Source organism: Hyperolius riggenbachi, chromosome 6 (genome assembly GCF_040937935.1).
Source record: "Hyperolius riggenbachi isolate aHypRig1 chromosome 6, aHypRig1.pri, whole genome shotgun sequence".
In the NCBI taxonomy this organism is placed as follows: Eukaryota; Metazoa; Chordata; class Amphibia; order Anura; family Hyperoliidae; genus Hyperolius; species Hyperolius riggenbachi.
In genome coordinates, this window is record NC_090651.1 from 251,334,949 (window position 1) to 251,352,442 (window position 17,494).

At 44.0% G+C, this 17,494-nt stretch overlaps 1 protein-coding gene across 14 annotated transcripts in view; it reads left to right on the forward strand.

Annotated features, from left to right (window-relative positions):
• Positions 1 to 17,494, forward strand: part of PLCH2 (phospholipase C eta 2) — a 1,280,386-nt gene that overhangs the window by 885,554 nt on the left and 377,338 nt on the right. For all 14 annotated transcript variants that reach the window (XM_068240676.1, XM_068240675.1, XM_068240674.1 and 11 more), the window contains 2 exons: positions 9,324 to 9,495; positions 15,624 to 15,731. In XM_068240676.1, the coding sequence (XP_068096777.1) occupies positions 9,324 to 9,495; positions 15,624 to 15,731 (280 nt within the window). The remainder of the gene's footprint in view (positions 1 to 9,323; positions 9,496 to 15,623; positions 15,732 to 17,494) is intronic.

Below are 17,494 nucleotides of genomic sequence, written 5' to 3' on the forward strand. Positions count from 1 at the left end.
CCAAAGAACATGCTTCAGTGACAATACAACAGTTTCTGACCCCATCTACAGTGGACCTGTAGGGTCAGATCAGTCAAATGAGTTAGGCGAGCAGTTGATGGAGTTCTAACGATTCTCTTTTCAGGGAAGACCTGCTTCAGTAACCATACAAAAATAGAAAAAGGCCTGGTCGTATGAGAAACTCAAGCTTTATTAAACAATATAATACATTTATTGTATTTACTTATAGAGATGTCCCGAACGGTTCGCATGCGAACTTGTTCACGTGAACAACGCAGGTTCACATTCACGTCGAAACGCGAACTTTATGCAAATTCAACCCGCCCCCTATACTACATCATTGGGATAAACTTTGACCCTCTACATCAGTCAGCAGACACATGGCAGCCAATCAGGCTGCACTCCCCCCTCGAGCCCCCCCCCCCCCCGACCTTATATAAGGCAACAGCATCGGCCATTTTCTCACTCTGTGTGTTGCTGTATTAGTGAGAGAAGGGAGAGACATTGAAGAGATAGGGAAAGCAATAATTAGGTCTGTTAGCTTACTCCTTGCTGATATTTGTTGATGAAAAGCACCCCAAAACAGCTCTTTTGAGAGCTAATGTTCTTGTGATGTGTTTTTTTTTTTATTTATTTTTTTGTGTGTGGCCCACTGACACTGCATATACAGCCTTGTCTGTCACAGCTGGCCCTTGCTAATTGCTATACTGTGCCAGGCCCAGCACATTCAGTGCCTAGTGTGACTGCTGCACATTGTATTCTAATACCAGTCACTGCATACCTTTCACTGCATCTGTATGACAGCACATTGTTATACCAGCAGTCACTGCATACCTTTCATTGCGCCTGTGACTGCACATTGTTATACTAGCAGTCACTGCATCCATTTTCACTGCACCTGTGTGACTGCTGCACATTGTATTATAATACCAGTCACTGCATACCTTTCACTGCATCTGTGTGACTGCAAACTGTTTTATACACCAGTCAGTGCATACTTTTCACTGCATATGTGACTGCACATTGTATTATACCAGCAGTCAATGCATACCTTTCACTGCACCTTTGTGACGGCACATTGTATTATACCAGCAGTCAGCCAGGCCGCAATTATTTTTCTAAAAAGGCGATACCCAAACTGTACCGTGATCTTGAAAGGCAAGTGGTGTCATCTCTAGCACACAGCGTTGGGTCAAGGGTCCATCTGACCACAGATGCCTGGTCTGCAAAGCACGGTCAGGGCAGGTACATTACTTATACAGCACATTGGGTCCTTCCTTGGATGTGGGGTGTTAGCCGTTTCTCTCAGGCTCCCACTCCGGACCGGAATCTAATCCTGATTTCCCGGCCATTAGCCATTACCCGTGGTAACCATGGTGCAGAAAGTACCAAAGAGAGTTGATCACACAGTTGAATGAATGGCAGATTTGCCCTCCATAATAGATTCCTGGTAAAGGATTTCAAGTGTACTCATCATTATACAGGGCCTCGAAAGAGTCCTGTATTGTTATTTTTCGTCACTACCTCCCCGAGTTGGGACTTGCGTGCCTTGCTTGCTGCCTTACTTGGATGTGTGGTGGTAGCCGTTTCTCAGGCTCCCACTCCGGACCGGAATTGAACTGATTCCCCGGCCGTACCTGGGGAAACAGTCAGTCCCCACACAGCATCTCTCCCTGCCTGCTGGCCGCTGCTGCCTGCCCCAAGACTAAGTCAACCCCCCCACACAGCATCTCTGCCTTCAGGCCGCTTGACTGCCTTCTCCGCCACCACCAACAGGGTACAGGACTCCAGGTGGATTCCTGAACAAAAAGAATAATAATTTTTCTGGTGCGTTGTACCTCTGCCTAATTTTTCTGGGTGCACTGGGGCTGCAACAACTAAACAAAAGGCATGTACATGTGCCAATTCCCCTTTGTGATCGTTACCTTGCCACAGTGAAGGGGCTTGCGTATCACGATGAAGCAATGACCAGCTATATGAGTGTGTTGGGTGGCCCACCTGACCCAAGATAATAAGGTTGTTGCTTCATTGTGGACATACCAAATTTGATCAGCTGGACACTCAGTCATTGTTGTACTGTCATTGAGCTACCTCATTCCGACCATATGGGCTTTAAAACCACCATCGCCTGCACTCTCGCCATGGTGCGCACCAGTCCAGCACTGCCATCACTACACAAACAGCTGTTTGCGGTGCGTTACACAGTGAGTTTGGTCTGTCAGTCTGAAGCAGTACACTAATTACACTACCTGATTGATGTATACACACGTAAGAAGTTTGAGAGCACTTTATGCCTCCAATTTAGCAATGCAATGTGATTTCTGCCTTTAAAACCCTGCTCTGCGTCTAATCCATAATTTTCCCTGGGACTTTTGGCGTGTATCCCACTCCGCCATGCCCCCCTCCAGGTGTTAGACCCCTTGAAACATCTTTTCCGTCACTTTTGTGGCCAGAATTAGTGTTTGTAGTTTTGAAAGTTCGCCTGCCCATTGTAGTCTATTGTGGTTTGCAAAGTTCACATGTTCGTGAACTTTTGCGGAAGTTCGCGTTCAAGGTTCACGAACCTAAAATTGGAGGTTCGAGCCATCTCTATTTACTTATAGCACTAATTATCCTAGATGGCTTATTATCTCATTATTCAGATTGTCACCTGACTGCCTGCAGATCCAGTGCAGATCCAGTGTTTTGTAGGAATGTTGTATACACTTGCATTGCATAGGAGTCACATAGCTGTTATTTTTTACAAATATTTTTGCTTTTATTAGGAACACAGTTGGATCATGGAATGTGCATGTGTTTAGGTGATAATAGCTGGGGCTCTGTGGGTGGTTCATGTTTCATTATAGCTTAAAGAGGAACTCCAGTGAAAATAATGTAGTAAAGTGCTTCATTTTTTACCATAATTATGCATAAATGATTTAGTCAGTGTTAGCTCATTGTAAAATCTTTCCTCTCCCCGATTTACATTCTGACATTTATTACATGGTGACATTTTTACTGTGGGCAGGTTATGTAGCTGCTCCTAGCTGTTTTGGCTGTTAGAGACTGCTGTAAACAGCTAATTCCTGTCTGTGAACCTTGTTACATTGTAACAAACTGCCAAAAGTACCACGGTACTCTGAGCTTCTTGTGGGAGGGGTTTCAGCACAAAATCAGTCATACGGTGCCCCCTGATGGTCTGTTTGTGAAAAGCATTATATTTCTCATGTAAAAGGGGGTATCAGCTACTGATTGGGATAAAGTTCAATTCTAGGTTGGAGTTTCTCTTTAATAAAGCCTGTGCTAGTTCTCTCATATGCCTTTTTTCTTGTTTGTCACGCATGTATTTCTCTGGCAAGAAGTTTTAAATCAGGATGATACCATTTATTGGCTAACTAAAAAGAATAAGAATAAGCAAATTATTCTTTTTAGTTAGCCAATAAATGGTATCATCCTGATTTAAAACTTCTTGCTTTTACTGATGGCTAACACGGCACAATACCCTACTGCTACTGTATTTCTCTGGGTTGATTTAAGATTTTCTTGTGGATAGCGTTGCTTTTTTCCACTTCCTTCAACTCCCCAGCTTTATATCACTTAAAAGTTAACTGTGAGAGGGATATTTAACCACTTCCCGACCGCCTAGCGCACAGAGGCGGCCGGGAAGTGGAGCCCGGCTCACCCACAGAGGCGGCGGTCCTTCTAAGGGCATGGGCGGAGCGATCGCGTCATCCGTGACGCGATCCTCCGCCAGCGCCTGTCACCGCTCGCCCGCCGCAACATCCCGCCGGCTATACGGAAGCGCCGGCGGGATGTTAACCCCGCGATCGCCGCATACAAAGTGTATAATACACTTTGTAATGTTTACAAAGTGTATTATACAGGCTGCCTCCTGCCCTGGTGGTCCCAGTGTCCGAGGGACCACCAGGGCAGGTTGCAGCCACCCTAGTCTGCACCCAAGCACACTGATTTCTCCCCCCCTGCCCCAGATCGCCCACAGCACCCCTCAGACCCCCCCCCCCCCCTGCCCACCCCCCAGACCCTTGTTTGCACCCAATCACCCCCCTAATCACCCATCAATCACTCCCTGTCACTATCTGTCAACGCTATTTTTTTTTTTCAACCCCCCCCCCTGCCCACTGCCCCCTCCTGATCACCCCCCACCCCTCAGATTCTCCCCAGACCCCCCCCCCCTGTGTACTGTATGCATCTATCCCCCCTGATCACCTGTCAATCACCTGTCAATCACCTGTCAATCACCTGTCAATCACCCATCAATCACCCCCTGTCACTGCCACCCATCAATCAGCCCCTAACCTGCCCCTTGCGGGCAATCTGATCACCCACCCACACCAATAGATCGCCCGCAGATCCGACATCAGATCACCACCCAAACGCAGCGTTTACATCTATTCTCTCCTCTAAACACCCATCAATCACCCATCAATCACCCATCAATCACCCATCAATCACCCATCAATCACCCATCAATCACCCATCAATCACCCATCAATCACCCATCAATCACCCATCAATCACCACCTGTCACTGTTACCCATCAGATCAGACCCTAGTCTGCCCCTTGCGGGCACCCAATCACCCGCCTACACGCTCAGATTGCCCTCAGACCCCCCCTTATCAATTCGCCAGTGCAATATTTACATCTGTTCTTCCCTGTAATAACCCACTGATCACCTGTCAATCACCTGTCAATCACCCATCAATCACCCCCTGTCACTGCCACCCATCAATCACCCCCTGTCACTGCCACCCATCAATCAGCCCCTAACCTGCCCCTTGCGGGCAATCTGATCACCCACCCACACCAATAGATCGCCCGCAGATCCGACATCAGATCACCACCCAAGCGCAGTGTTTACATCTATTCTCTCCTCTAAACACCCACTAATTACCCATCAATCACCCATCAATCACCCCCTATCACCACCTGTCACTGTTACCCATCAGATCAGACCCTAATCTGCCCCTTGCGGGCACCCAATCACCCGCCTACACGCTCAGATTGCCCTCAGACCCCCCCTTATCAATTCGCCAGGGCATTTACATCTGTCCTTCCCTGTAATAACCCACTGATCACCTGTCAATCACCCATAAATCACCCCCTGTCACTGCCACCCATCAATCACCCCCTGTCACTGCCACCCATCAATCAGCCCCTAACCTGCCCCTTGCGGGCAATCTGATCACCCACCCACACCAATAGTTCGCCCGCAGATCCGACGTCAGATCACCTCCCAAGGGCAGTGTTTATATCTGTTCTCTACCCTAAACACCCACTAATTACCCATCAATCACCCCCTGTCACTGCTACCTATCAGATTAGACCCCTATCTGCCCCTAGGGCACTCAATCACCCGCCCACACCCTCAGAATGCCCTCAGCCCCCAGCCCTGATCACCTCGCCAGTGCATTGCTTGCATCTATTCCTCCCTCTAATCACACCTTGAGACACCCATCAATCACCTCCTGTCACCCCCTAGCACACCTACCCATCAGATCAGGCCCTAATTTGCCCCGTGTGGGCTCCTGATCACTCGGCCAAACCCTCAGATCCCCCTCAGACCCCCTTCCAATCACCTCCCCAGTGCATTGATTGCATCTATTTTCCCCTCTAACCACCCCCTGAGACACCCATCAATCACCTCCTGTCACCCCCCCTAGCACTCCTATCCATCAGATCAGACCCAATACAACCGGTCATCTAAAAGGCCACCCTGCATATGACCGGTTCCACAAAATTCGCCCCCTCATAGACCACCTGTCATCAAAATTTGCAGATGCTTATACCCCTGAACAGTCATTTTGAGACATTTGGTTTCCAGACTACTCACGATTTTGGGCCCGTAAAATGCCAGGGCGGTATAGGAACCCCAGAAACGGACCCCATTTTAGAAAAAAGACACCCCAATGTATTCTGTTAGGTGTATGACTAGTTCATAGAAGATTTTATTTTTTGTCATAAGTTAGCGGAAATTGATTTTTGTTTTTTTTTCACAAAGTGTCATTTTTCACTAACTTGTGACAAAAAATAAAATCTTCTATGAACTCGCCATACACCTAACGGAATACCTTGGGGTGTCTTCTTTCTAAAATGGGGTCACTTGTGGGGTTCCTATACTGCCCTGGAATTTTAGGGGCCCTAAACCGTGAGGAGTAGTCTTGAAACAAAAATGACCTGTGAAATCCTAAAGGTACTCATTGGACTTTGGGCCCTTTTTTTGCACCCTAACTGCGCTAAAGGGCCCAAAGTCCAATGAGTACCTTTAGGATTTCACAGGTCATTTTGAGAAATTTTGTTTCAAGACTACTCCTCACGGTTTAGGGCCCCTAAAATGCCAGGGCAGTATAGGAACCCCACAAATGACCCCATTTTAGAAAGAAGACACCCCAAGGTATTCAGTTAGTAGTATGGCGAGTTCATAGAAGATTTTATTTTTTGTCACAAGTTAGCGGAAATTGATTTTAATTGTGTTTTTTCACAAAGTGTCATTTTCCGCTAACTTGTGACAAAAAATAAAATCTTCTATGAACTCACCATACTCCTAACGGAATACCTTGGGGTGTCTTCTTTCTAAAATGGGGTCATTTGTGGGGTTCCTATACTGCCCTGGCATTTTAGGGGCCTTAAACCGTGAGGAGTAGTCTTGAAACGAAATTTCTCAAAATGACCTGTGAAATCCTAAAGGTACTCATTGGACTTTGGGCCCTTTAGCGCAGTTAGGGTGCAAAAAAGTGCCACACATGTGGTATCGCCGTACTCAGGAGAAGTAGTATAATGTGTTTTGGGGTGTATTTTTACACATACCCATGCTGAGTGGGAGAAAGATCTCTGTAAATGGACAATTGTGTGTAAAAAAATTAACAAATTGTCATTTACAGAGATATTTCTCCCACCCAGCATGGGTATGTGTAAAAATACACCCCAAAACACATTATACTACTTCTCCTGAGTACGGCAATACCACATGTGTGGCACTTTTTTGCAGCCTAACTGCGCTAAGGGGTCCAAAGTCCAATGAGCACCTTTAGGCTTTACAGGGGTGCTTACAATATAGCACCCCCCAAAATGTCAGGACAGTAAACACACCCCACAAATGACCCCATTTTGGAAAGTAGACCCTTCAAGGTATTCAGAGAGGGGCATGGTGAGTCCGTGGCAGATTTCATTTTTTTTTGTCGCAAGTTAGAAGAAATGGAAACTTTTTTTTTTTTTTTTTCAGTGTCATTTTCTGCTTACTTGTGACAAAAAATAATATCTTCTATGAACTCACTATGCCTCTCAGTGAATACTTTGGGATGTCTTCTTTCCAAAAAGGGGTCATTTGGGGGGTATTTATACTATCCTGGAATTCTAGCCCCTCATGAAACATGACAGGGGGTCAGAAAAGTCATAGATGCTTGAAAATGGGAAAATTCACTTTTTGCACCATAGTTTGTAAACGCTATAATTTTTACCCAAACCAATAAATATACACTGAATGGGTTTTTTTTTTTATCAAAAACATGTTTGTCCACATTTTTCGCGCTGCATGTATACAGAAATTTTACTTTATTTGAAAAATGTCAGCACAGAAAGTTAAAAAAATCATTTTTTTGCCAAAATTCATGTCTTTTTTGATGAATATAATAAAAAGTAAAAATCGCAGGAGCAATCAAATAGCACCAAAAGAAAGCTTTATTAGTGACAAGAAAAGGAGCCAAAATTCATTTAGGTGGTAGGTTGTGTGAGCGAGCAATAAACCGTGAAAGCTGCAGTGGTCTGAATGGAAAAAAAGTGGCCGGTACTTAAAGTGACTCTGTAACAAAAATTACAACGTTTTTTCTACCATCCTACAAGTTCCTAAACCTATTCTAATGTGTTCTGGCTTACTGCAGCACTTTATACTATCACTGTCTCTGTAATAAATCAATGTATCTTTCCCCTGTCAGACTTGTCGGCCTGTGTCTGGAAGGCTGCCAACTCTTCCGTGCTGGTCTGTTCCTCTATGCACACTCCAGTGTGTGTGCTATTTACATAAGCCAGCAGCTTCTCTGCTATCTTATCAGTGATAGAAGAGAGCTGGATAAAAATCCTCCTCTGTTAGGCTGTGAAAGGAGCTGGGCTGTCACATACTGAGGAATTAACGACATAGGCAGAGCTGTCTGCAGGAAGCCTGTCACTTCAGTGGGTGAGAGCTGAAGGGGTCAGAAGGTAAACAATCACAAGTGATCTCTTGAGATTCAGAAGTAAGGCTGTATACAGCCTGCTTGTGTATGGATGTATTTTCTATGTGTGGACATACTGTACATCAACCTACTTCCTGTTTTGGTGGCCATTTTGTTTGTTTATAAACAAACTTTTTAAAACTGTTTTTGACTACTTTTAATGTGGTGGGGAGCGGCAAAATTGTGACAGAGGGTAATAGATGTCCCCTAACACACTGGTATGTTTACTTTTGTGCGATTTTAACAATACAGATTCTCTTTAAGGGGTAGAAAGCCCTAGGTCCTCAAGTGGTTAAAAGTATGCTATATTTGTTTCCTTTTAAACAATACCAGTTGACAGGTAGCCCTGCTGATCTATTTGGCTGCAGTAGTCTGTGAATCTCACCAGAAACAAGCATGCAGCTAATCTTGTCAGACTTGACAATAATGGCATAAACACCTGATCGTCATATGCTTGTTCAGGATCTATGGCTAAAGGTGTTTTAGAGGTAGAGGATCAGCAGGACAGCCAGGCACTTCGTATTCTTTAAAAGGAAAAAAAATATGGCAGCCTCTATATCCCTCTCACGTCAGCTGTATTATAAAAACTCTCTGACTTTGAAGGCATGGCAGGGTACACTGGTTTACTGGTGAGAAAAGGTAATGTTTACAGCATAAATGTACTTTTTAAATAGTCCTATAACAAATGTGTTAGTTGGCTACTTTAAATGACACACACACACACACACACACCCACCCCAGCAGTCCCTAGTCCCCTCTCAACTGCACCCAGAGATTACAAGAAGCTCCCAACTGCCCATGGTGCGGTCAGTCATTTGACGGGGTCTGTCAGATTTCCAGGGTACTTCAGACATTTTGTTTTCATTGTTTAATCCATTTGAAGCTTCCCAGAGTTGTTCTTCAGGAATGTCAAAGGAATTGATCATATTAGTTTGTGTTATGAGAGAAATCCAGTCTCATGGTGTGGTTTGAATGATGTGTGGTAGTTTTACAGTAGTTTTGTTGAAGGAAAACAATATGTACTATATTGCATTGGAAATGTTTACAGTGTAAAAAAAAACTTTTACTCCAGATGCATCCTTGTCTGCTTTAACTATAAATGTTGTATGTCTTTTCAGCTATCCTGTAATCCTGTCAATTGAAAACCACTGCAGTGTGATGCAGCAGAAGAAAATGGCGCAGTATTTAACTGAAATTCTTGGAGACAAGTTAGATCTTTCTTCTATAATGAATGGAGATCCAGCAAAGCTGCCATCTCCTGACAACCTGAAAGGAAAGATATTAGTGAAGGTATACATGCCTCTAATCTAACAGAAGACCTGTCCTGAAAGTGTACCATTTTGCTGTTGCCTGTCTTGATTAGGTGATTTTAGCAGTTTGAGTTCCACATCTAGAACCAACATGCAGCCAGAATATTAGGCTAAGCTGGACTAGATTTGGAGGTTGAGAAAGCATTTGAAGCAAAGGATCAGCACAGGGATGTCCAGCTCCAGTCCTCAAGGGCCAAGGTTCGCACGCATTTTTGGCACAGCTCAAATAAATTTAATTGATGGGACTGAATTATGAAAAGACGTGGTTCATCAAGTAGAACACATTTCTTCATTTCTCAGTTAATCCTAAACACTGGCATGGATTTGGCCCTCGAAGACTTGGATTTGACAGTTGGACATAGCACTTTCAAAAGGAAGTGAGCAAATGGCACCTTTCATAATGCTCCGTTCAGATTACCTTGATGTTGGGACAGGTACCATGCACGCTGTGCAACCACACTGCAAGAAATATCTCTATCCTCTAAGACGGGTGTAGCCATGAACGACTACATGGTTGTTACTCTACTAGACTGTGCAAAGTGATACTCGTGTATCTATGTACTGTATGTTGCAGTGCAGGGATCTATAAGGTTCTCTCAACACGGCCTGATGTTAAACTCATACCGTGTATTGTCTAAACGGCAAAAATGTAGGAAAAAGTCTAACAGCTGTATGACACTTAAGGTGAATAGCTTCCTAGCAAGTAGCTTAAATTTGTTCTATAACCTTAAGCCCTGTACACATGCTAGATGAACCTCGCCCGAGGAGTTTAATGAGCGCCTCTGCCCAAAATCCACGGATCAGTGAATAATGGCGCACAGTGCCTATGCATAAAAATGGCGCCTCATTAAAAAGATACGCTTATCGCTATTTATCGTTAGTACTGCATAATAATGGCGCACAGGGAGAAAAAAAGTAAAACAGCACACACTAACGTTATTTATCAATAGTGTCACACACTAACGTTATTTATCAATAGTGCCGTTCATTTGCCAAACAGCAGACGTTATTTAACTGCAAAACGGTGAATGGATTTAATGAAACACTGTCAAGGTGAGGGTTAGGCACCACCAGGGGAGTGGTTAGCGTTAGACACCACTGGGGTGGTCTTAGGGTTAGGCACCATCAGGGGTGGTCTTAGGGTTAGGCACCACCAGGGGGGTGTTAGGGTTAGGCACCACCAGGGGGGTGGTTAGGGTTAGGCACCACCAGGGGGGTGGTTAGGCACCAACCGGGGGGGGTCTTAGGGTTAGGCACCACCGGGGGGTCTTAGGGTTAGGCACCACCAGGGGGGTGGTTAGGGTTAGGCACCACCAGGGGGGTGGTTAGGGTTAGGCACCACCAGGGGGGTGGTTAGGGTTAGGCACCACCAGGGGGGTCGTTAGGGTTAGGCACCACCAGGGGGGTCTTAGGGTTAGGCACCACCAGGGGGGTTTAGGGCTTAGGGATAGGTACAGAGAGGGTTCTGTGTGTTAACGGTAAATAACAATAAGCGGCAAACGGATTAGCGGCAACACCGTGCGCCATTATTCTCAGGCGCCATTTTCAGATGGATCCCAATATCCAGCGTGTGCACTGCAGCCTCCGACCCACTCAGCCAGCGATCTGCCTGAACATTGTTCTCTCCACTTGCCCATCACCCACCACATGAACTCACTCCTGCGTCACTCCCTCCGCCACCTGCATAGGGACAGAACACATCATTAGCCTACAGCCTAACCACACATCTGTCAGACCTCGGCTGGGGCCATGTCACCCGAGTGATCAGGTACCAATCCCCGATGGGCAATATGACTCGTACTTGTGTACGGAGCTCTCCAACTCTCCATGTTTATTATACAGATGTCTTTTTACCCAAAGGCTGACATTTTGTCTAGTAATCTTGATTACTTCTTTGCTTTTGGCATGGCTATTCTCATGGGTTAATGCGTTTGTCATTTTTGCTGTGACTTCCCTTGAGCAGAACAGGACTTCTCATCCTGTAGTCAATACTGCTGACATCTGGAAGATCAATAAAGTCTGTGCACGGGCCTTGTTAAAGCTGAAATTTACATCTAGCCACTTTCTTTGCATTCTGCAGCATTCTTAGAAATCTGCTGTAGTTATTTGTCTATAAGTATAATAAGCTTTAGGGCTTTTTACATTTGCAGCTGCCCAGGGGAAGTTACCCTGGAAGTATTCAGTTACTATTCAGTAACTATCAGAGTTTTGGGTATCATGCGTATTTTAAATTTAACAATTCTAACAGATCAGGACCAGATTTACCATAAGGCACTGTGGGCATGTGCCTACAGGAACCTAATGATGGAAAGTTGCCCCCCACACACAAAATGCCTCCCTCCCTCCTTCCCTATGCAGACTCCTGAGTAGAGCATAAATGAGAGGTTACTCACCCAGCTCTCTGCATTCCACTAAAGAAAACCTGAACTGAAAATTAAAAGCCAAAATAAGCATACACAAGTCATACTTACCTCCTGTGTAGTCTACTCCTCAATCTCTTTTTCCTCTCCTGCGTCCTGTTTGTCCACTGTGATCAATGGAATTCTCCGTTCTCCATTTTGAAAATGGCCATTACACCATAACAGCTTTCTGGTCAGCACATGGTTAAACTGTAACATCGCCTACTTGAGCCATAGGGAAACATGAACACATCAGTTCTCCTCTCAGCTGTAACTGACAGCAACTGATATATAACTGAGAGCAACTGATATATTTCAGTTCTGACAAAATGTTGTCAGAACTGGAAGGGTTCACCGTCAGCAGAAAATGGTGAGCTTCTGAGAGGAACTGATGGCAAGGTAACTATGTAATGTTCATTTGAAGTTACCTCGAGTGTTTATTTTAAATAATTTTACTCAGTACAGGTTCTCTGGACTGGCACCACTAGCTACTTAGTATTAGGTAGCCAGAGGTAACCTCAGTATTAAGGGACACATGTAGCAAGGGGCAAGGGAACTAAGGCAGAAGTGACAGCTGGGCTAGCCAGACAGAGGTGCCTGGCTCTTCTACTGACCACATATGCTATTGCTCCGTTGTTATTGCCTGATGAAGTGGGGTCAAACCTGTGAAACGCATTGCATATTTGGAGTTCATGAATAAAATATATTGACTGTCTTTACTACAGTCGTTTTGTGTCTACTTGGAGGAGGTAAGGCCACCACTACCTCCTCTATTTACCAAGAATTTGGTTTTTAAGCTCATTTAGCTTCCTTTTATCCTTTTGGCGCCTCTGTTCTCCTGCATAATATTGAGTCCACCCTGGGTGGAGGGTTGAACCCCCTTTTTCTCATCTACAGAGAGCGACTTCTTCTTCCTGAGTGGGGTCAGGAAAATCTCCCCACCTGCCTTTACAGTGGTTGCCTAATGGTAACCCTGGTTTGTGAGTATTAATATTTACTCTATCTAGTAACCATTTACCAGTACATATTACACTATTGGGGCTCTTGGTGTTCCTTGTTTTTAGCTGAGCTAGCCAGCACACTTGCGATGCAGTTCACCACAAGTGTGCTGCGGGGGGTTGTAGGTTCATGGAGGTCGAAGTCTAGGGTGCCAGGTCATCTGTGCCTATAGGCTCTTGTGATGTAAATCCAGGCCTATAGCAGATCCCATGATTCTGAACATGATTGTTTGAAAGGAAATGCATATGGCAGCCTCCATACTCTCTCACTTCAGTTGTCGTTAAAGGGTTCTTTAAGTCAACTAGGATTTTTTTCCTTCGCTGTCTACATAGGCAATCCAGGCCGGATTTATACTTTCTGTACCTCTTGGTCAAGTATGTTGTTGCTATCCTTTCATGTGCAGAAGCGCCCCTCCCATTCCATGTGCAGCCCCCTCTTCCATGTGTGTCATCTATGTACTGTTGCCTCTTTCATGAACCGCTCCCTTAAGCATCAGTTTCCCTTTTTTCATATGTTGCTCCCCATTTGAGGCCTCCTCTTTCATATATAGCAACCAGTCTTTCATGTTCAGGTGCCTTCTTGGGTTGCTGCTGCCCAAGACCTGGGCCTTTGTGGCCTATTCAGAAATCTGGCCCTGTAGAAAATGCAGAGACACCTACCGCTGTGTCTGCTCTCTGCTTTCTGTCTTGTTCCCTGCAATTTCCCTGGGTAGATCAGTCAGTCACCAGGAGTCAACGGCTGAACAGGAAGTGAAAGAGCTCCCGACTCTCCCTGCTCAATGGGTCCTTGCACCTGCTGGCTGGATAGCTCAGCCCCGTGCACGATAGTGAGATGTGCGCGCACCCGCAAGCTCACGCATATGCTCTTTAGTCCGTTACTGTGCATTTTCTCACACTTGCTCCCACAAGAACTGTGCTTTTGCCGACTCTGGCTGCTCGTGCACTAAAGCAGGAAACACAGTGCACAAGCGCTTACATGTGGAATAGTAAGCTAAACCAGAAGTTATTTCAGCCGCCAACGCAACTTTGAATAAATTAGATGAACGAAAATTAGCTGTATAACAAAAAAAACCTCTAGAGTGGCAAATATACGGTGAACAATATCTAGAAGATAAAAGCTACAAGGTGCATATTTTATTTTAAAAAATAGATTTGACTTAGGCTTTCCTTTAATTTATCGTTGATTCTCTATCGCCCCCCCCCCCCCCCCCCCCATTGGTTCTTCATTATACAATGTTACGATTAGATGTTGTTTTGAAGAGTTCTAATTAGTATTGCTACCTAACAGCATTTGATGCAACCAAGTGGTGAACCAGTGTCATTAAGCTAGCACAGATTTGCTTTTGCCAGAAAGCATGTGAAGGGGGAGTTGTTCCCTTGGTAGAAGAGCTCTGTGTGTAGACACATTCAAGAAAACAAGTTTACTGATCGCTTTACCCTGGAGAGCCATTATTTGTGCTACAATGGTTTAGAGGCTTTGTTAATGTAGCTCTTTCCCTATTGTTGGCTAAATATTGTATTGTGCAGCTGCCCATTAAAGTGGACTTGTGATCGTCTATTAAAGAGCCTGCAAAGAACAATTCTAGGAAATGGTCGTCTGTTTTTTGTTTGGTGTTGTCTATTTTTAATTTGCTGAGATGATTAGTCTGCAAAAACATGACCTTAGATGACTGTGCCTTCATCTGCTTCTCCATCCAACACCTAAAATACACTTTAATAAGAAATAAGGCAAAAATTCTGACTGTTGTAGCCTTGAGAAAATGTGATAAGCAGAACAGCCACTGGAAACTGAGGGGTTAGGGCAGGATCCTCAGAAACTGGAAGCTTATTAGTTTGCTACTTTTAGGGGAGGGGGGGCAGATTTATTCTGTGGAAGAAAAAGAGGAAAATGTATTTTAATTTCCTTTCTGACCATACAGTACTTGAAGAAACAGAAATAGACCACAACATATGAGGTCTTGGTTTGTGCTACAAACATTCATACACTCAAACCAGACCTTTTCCAAAGCAGAATCCATTTTTATGGCAACTATGCAAGGGAGGGGCCGTAAGCCTCAGTTGTGAGGGAGTCTCTCATTGGCTACACACAATCCGAGACAGATGACTGTCCTACGTCATCAGGGTGCTTTAGATTTGTGCAGCTGCAGCCAGGCCTCATGCTGCCACCTTCAGATGTCCTCTCCAGAGAAAGTAAATGATATGACAAATATTCCAGCTGCCATGCAAACTTAAAGAGGAACTATAACGACATAGCAGAAAGCAGTAAATTATTTAGGATACCCATTTTTATATTAAATATCCTTGTTTCAGCATTAGAAACACTTCCTAAAGTTATTTATTGCCCATCCCCCCCCCCCCCTTCCGGGCTTTCTGGGAGACCAGACATCTTTTCTACTGGTTTTAGAAGATTGAGTAAACAGAAATTTCCCAGAGAACACATGTATACCAGTTTCCAGGCAGCCCTGCAGTTTGAATCTGGACGCAGGGTACAATACATACATTTTACAGAATACAGTGATCCTTTTTTTAAATAATTCAGCCTCAAATACCTCTTGAAACATACATTTTTGACATGCAGTTATCAATGGAGATATCTTTTCTTTCACAATGGGGGTCAGTTTATATTGCCCAGAATTGCTACATGTTCACTTTATTGCTAACGCAAGGCATATAGTACATGTTCTGACACTGGGCACCATTATCTCTTTCAGGGGAAGAAACTGCCTGCCAGCATTAGTGATGATGCAGAAGAAGGGGAGGTTTCCGATGAAGACAGTGCTGATGAGATTGATGAGGACTGCAAACTCCTAAATGGCGATGTATGTAAGGCAGGTGTGCTGTATGTTATAGGATGTGACTGTGTATGAATATTATCAGCATATCCTACTGACAGAGATCCGTGCACTTTTCAGTACCTGTCAGTAAAGCCTAAAAGGTTCATAAAATTACTGTATGTCTTGTTATATTAATCTATAACAGTGTTTTATAAATGTTTAAAAAGCACGTAGTGAAATGCAGTACAATCCACATTAAAGGATGATGCTACTCATAAATTTAGTTTTTGGAGGAGGATAATGGGGGTGGGGTTTCATGATGTAAAATTTCATTTACGCCAATTCACAAGTTGCTGCTCAGTGATCAAAACAACATTGAGCAATTAAAACCGGTTGTCTCATTTTCAGATTTCCGCTCAATCTGGTCAGCAACAGATAGACAGGCACCCTCAGCCCATCTTGGGCTGCATTCACAGTGGTGCCTTGCGGCATGGTATAACGGCTTGTGACCTCCCAAAGCACTGCATGCAGTGCATGTTAATAGCAGCTGTGAAGCATAGTTTTCATTGACTGTATGCGGCACAACACGTGGATGGCTTTCCTATTCCATTGTGTTTCTGCCGTTACAGGAAAAGCAACAAAATGCCCACTTTGAACCTGGCCTCATATTGAGGTAGGATAGGGGGTTAGGGGCTAGGGATCACCAGTAGAGCGGGAGTATAGGAGCCCGCCAAACAAAATCCAGTATGGCTGAATAGTGTTCCCCTGAGAAGGGTCACCTTCATGAGACCATTGGATTGCTGACTGTCACCTCATGTGAAATAAATGATTGTATTGGGCAGCAGTCGTAAGTCTTTAAAAGTTGGGTCCATCTTTTTGACCCATTTGATACGGTAAAATGGGGCTGTTAAAGTGCCACTTTCAAATTGGAAAGTTAACATTAATAGTACAATCTCCCGAACGATCAAATGTACAATCTATCACATTGGGTACAGTTAATTGTTCCGACGATCTGAATTTTGGAACTATTCTTTCAACCTAATCGGATTGCTCATCATTTTCTTCTCCATTGGTGGGCTGAAGCTCCTTTAGAATTGTATTTATTTTTTAAGATCCATTCATTTCTTCCATGAATTATTCCAAGCATCTGGATTGCTGCAGTGCACTGTACACTGAGCACTACATTTATATAAGGCATGCAAATTAAATCACAGAAGATGATTTGCCTTCATTTAACAAATGTGTCAGAAAGAAGGAACTACTTTAAATATTGCTTTCAAGTAGAAATGTGATTGGTCAAGGTGGAACATCTCTCAGCATATTTCTACTTCAATTAATATAATAATTAATAAGAAAATAACAAGCCTCTTCACCTTGAAAGTCTGCTTTGTCAAATCCGTTCAGTCCATTGATGCCACGTTGGCATTGTATTTTATTGGTTGAAACTGTATCTCTTGCTGTGGCTATATATTTTTATTTTTTTTTAACTTTCTTTTTATGAAATTTTTTGTATGAGGAAAAAAGATGAAGATAGTCATACTCAGTGTAGCATAAAGAAAACTGAGAAAAAGAAAATGCACAATGCTTCATAAGTGGCACCTTAACTAAAGGCAGGTATCCACGTTGGATGTTTAGTAATCATATGTTAAAGCAGAATGAAACCCAGCATTTCTTCTTTGCTCTAAAAGATTTACAGCATATTCTATACTGCCACCATTTCTTTTTTTACTAAAACAGCATTCAAAGGGTTAAACACAGGACTTATAAGCTCGCTGCCAGGAAAGCTGGACACATCCGAACTGGAGATA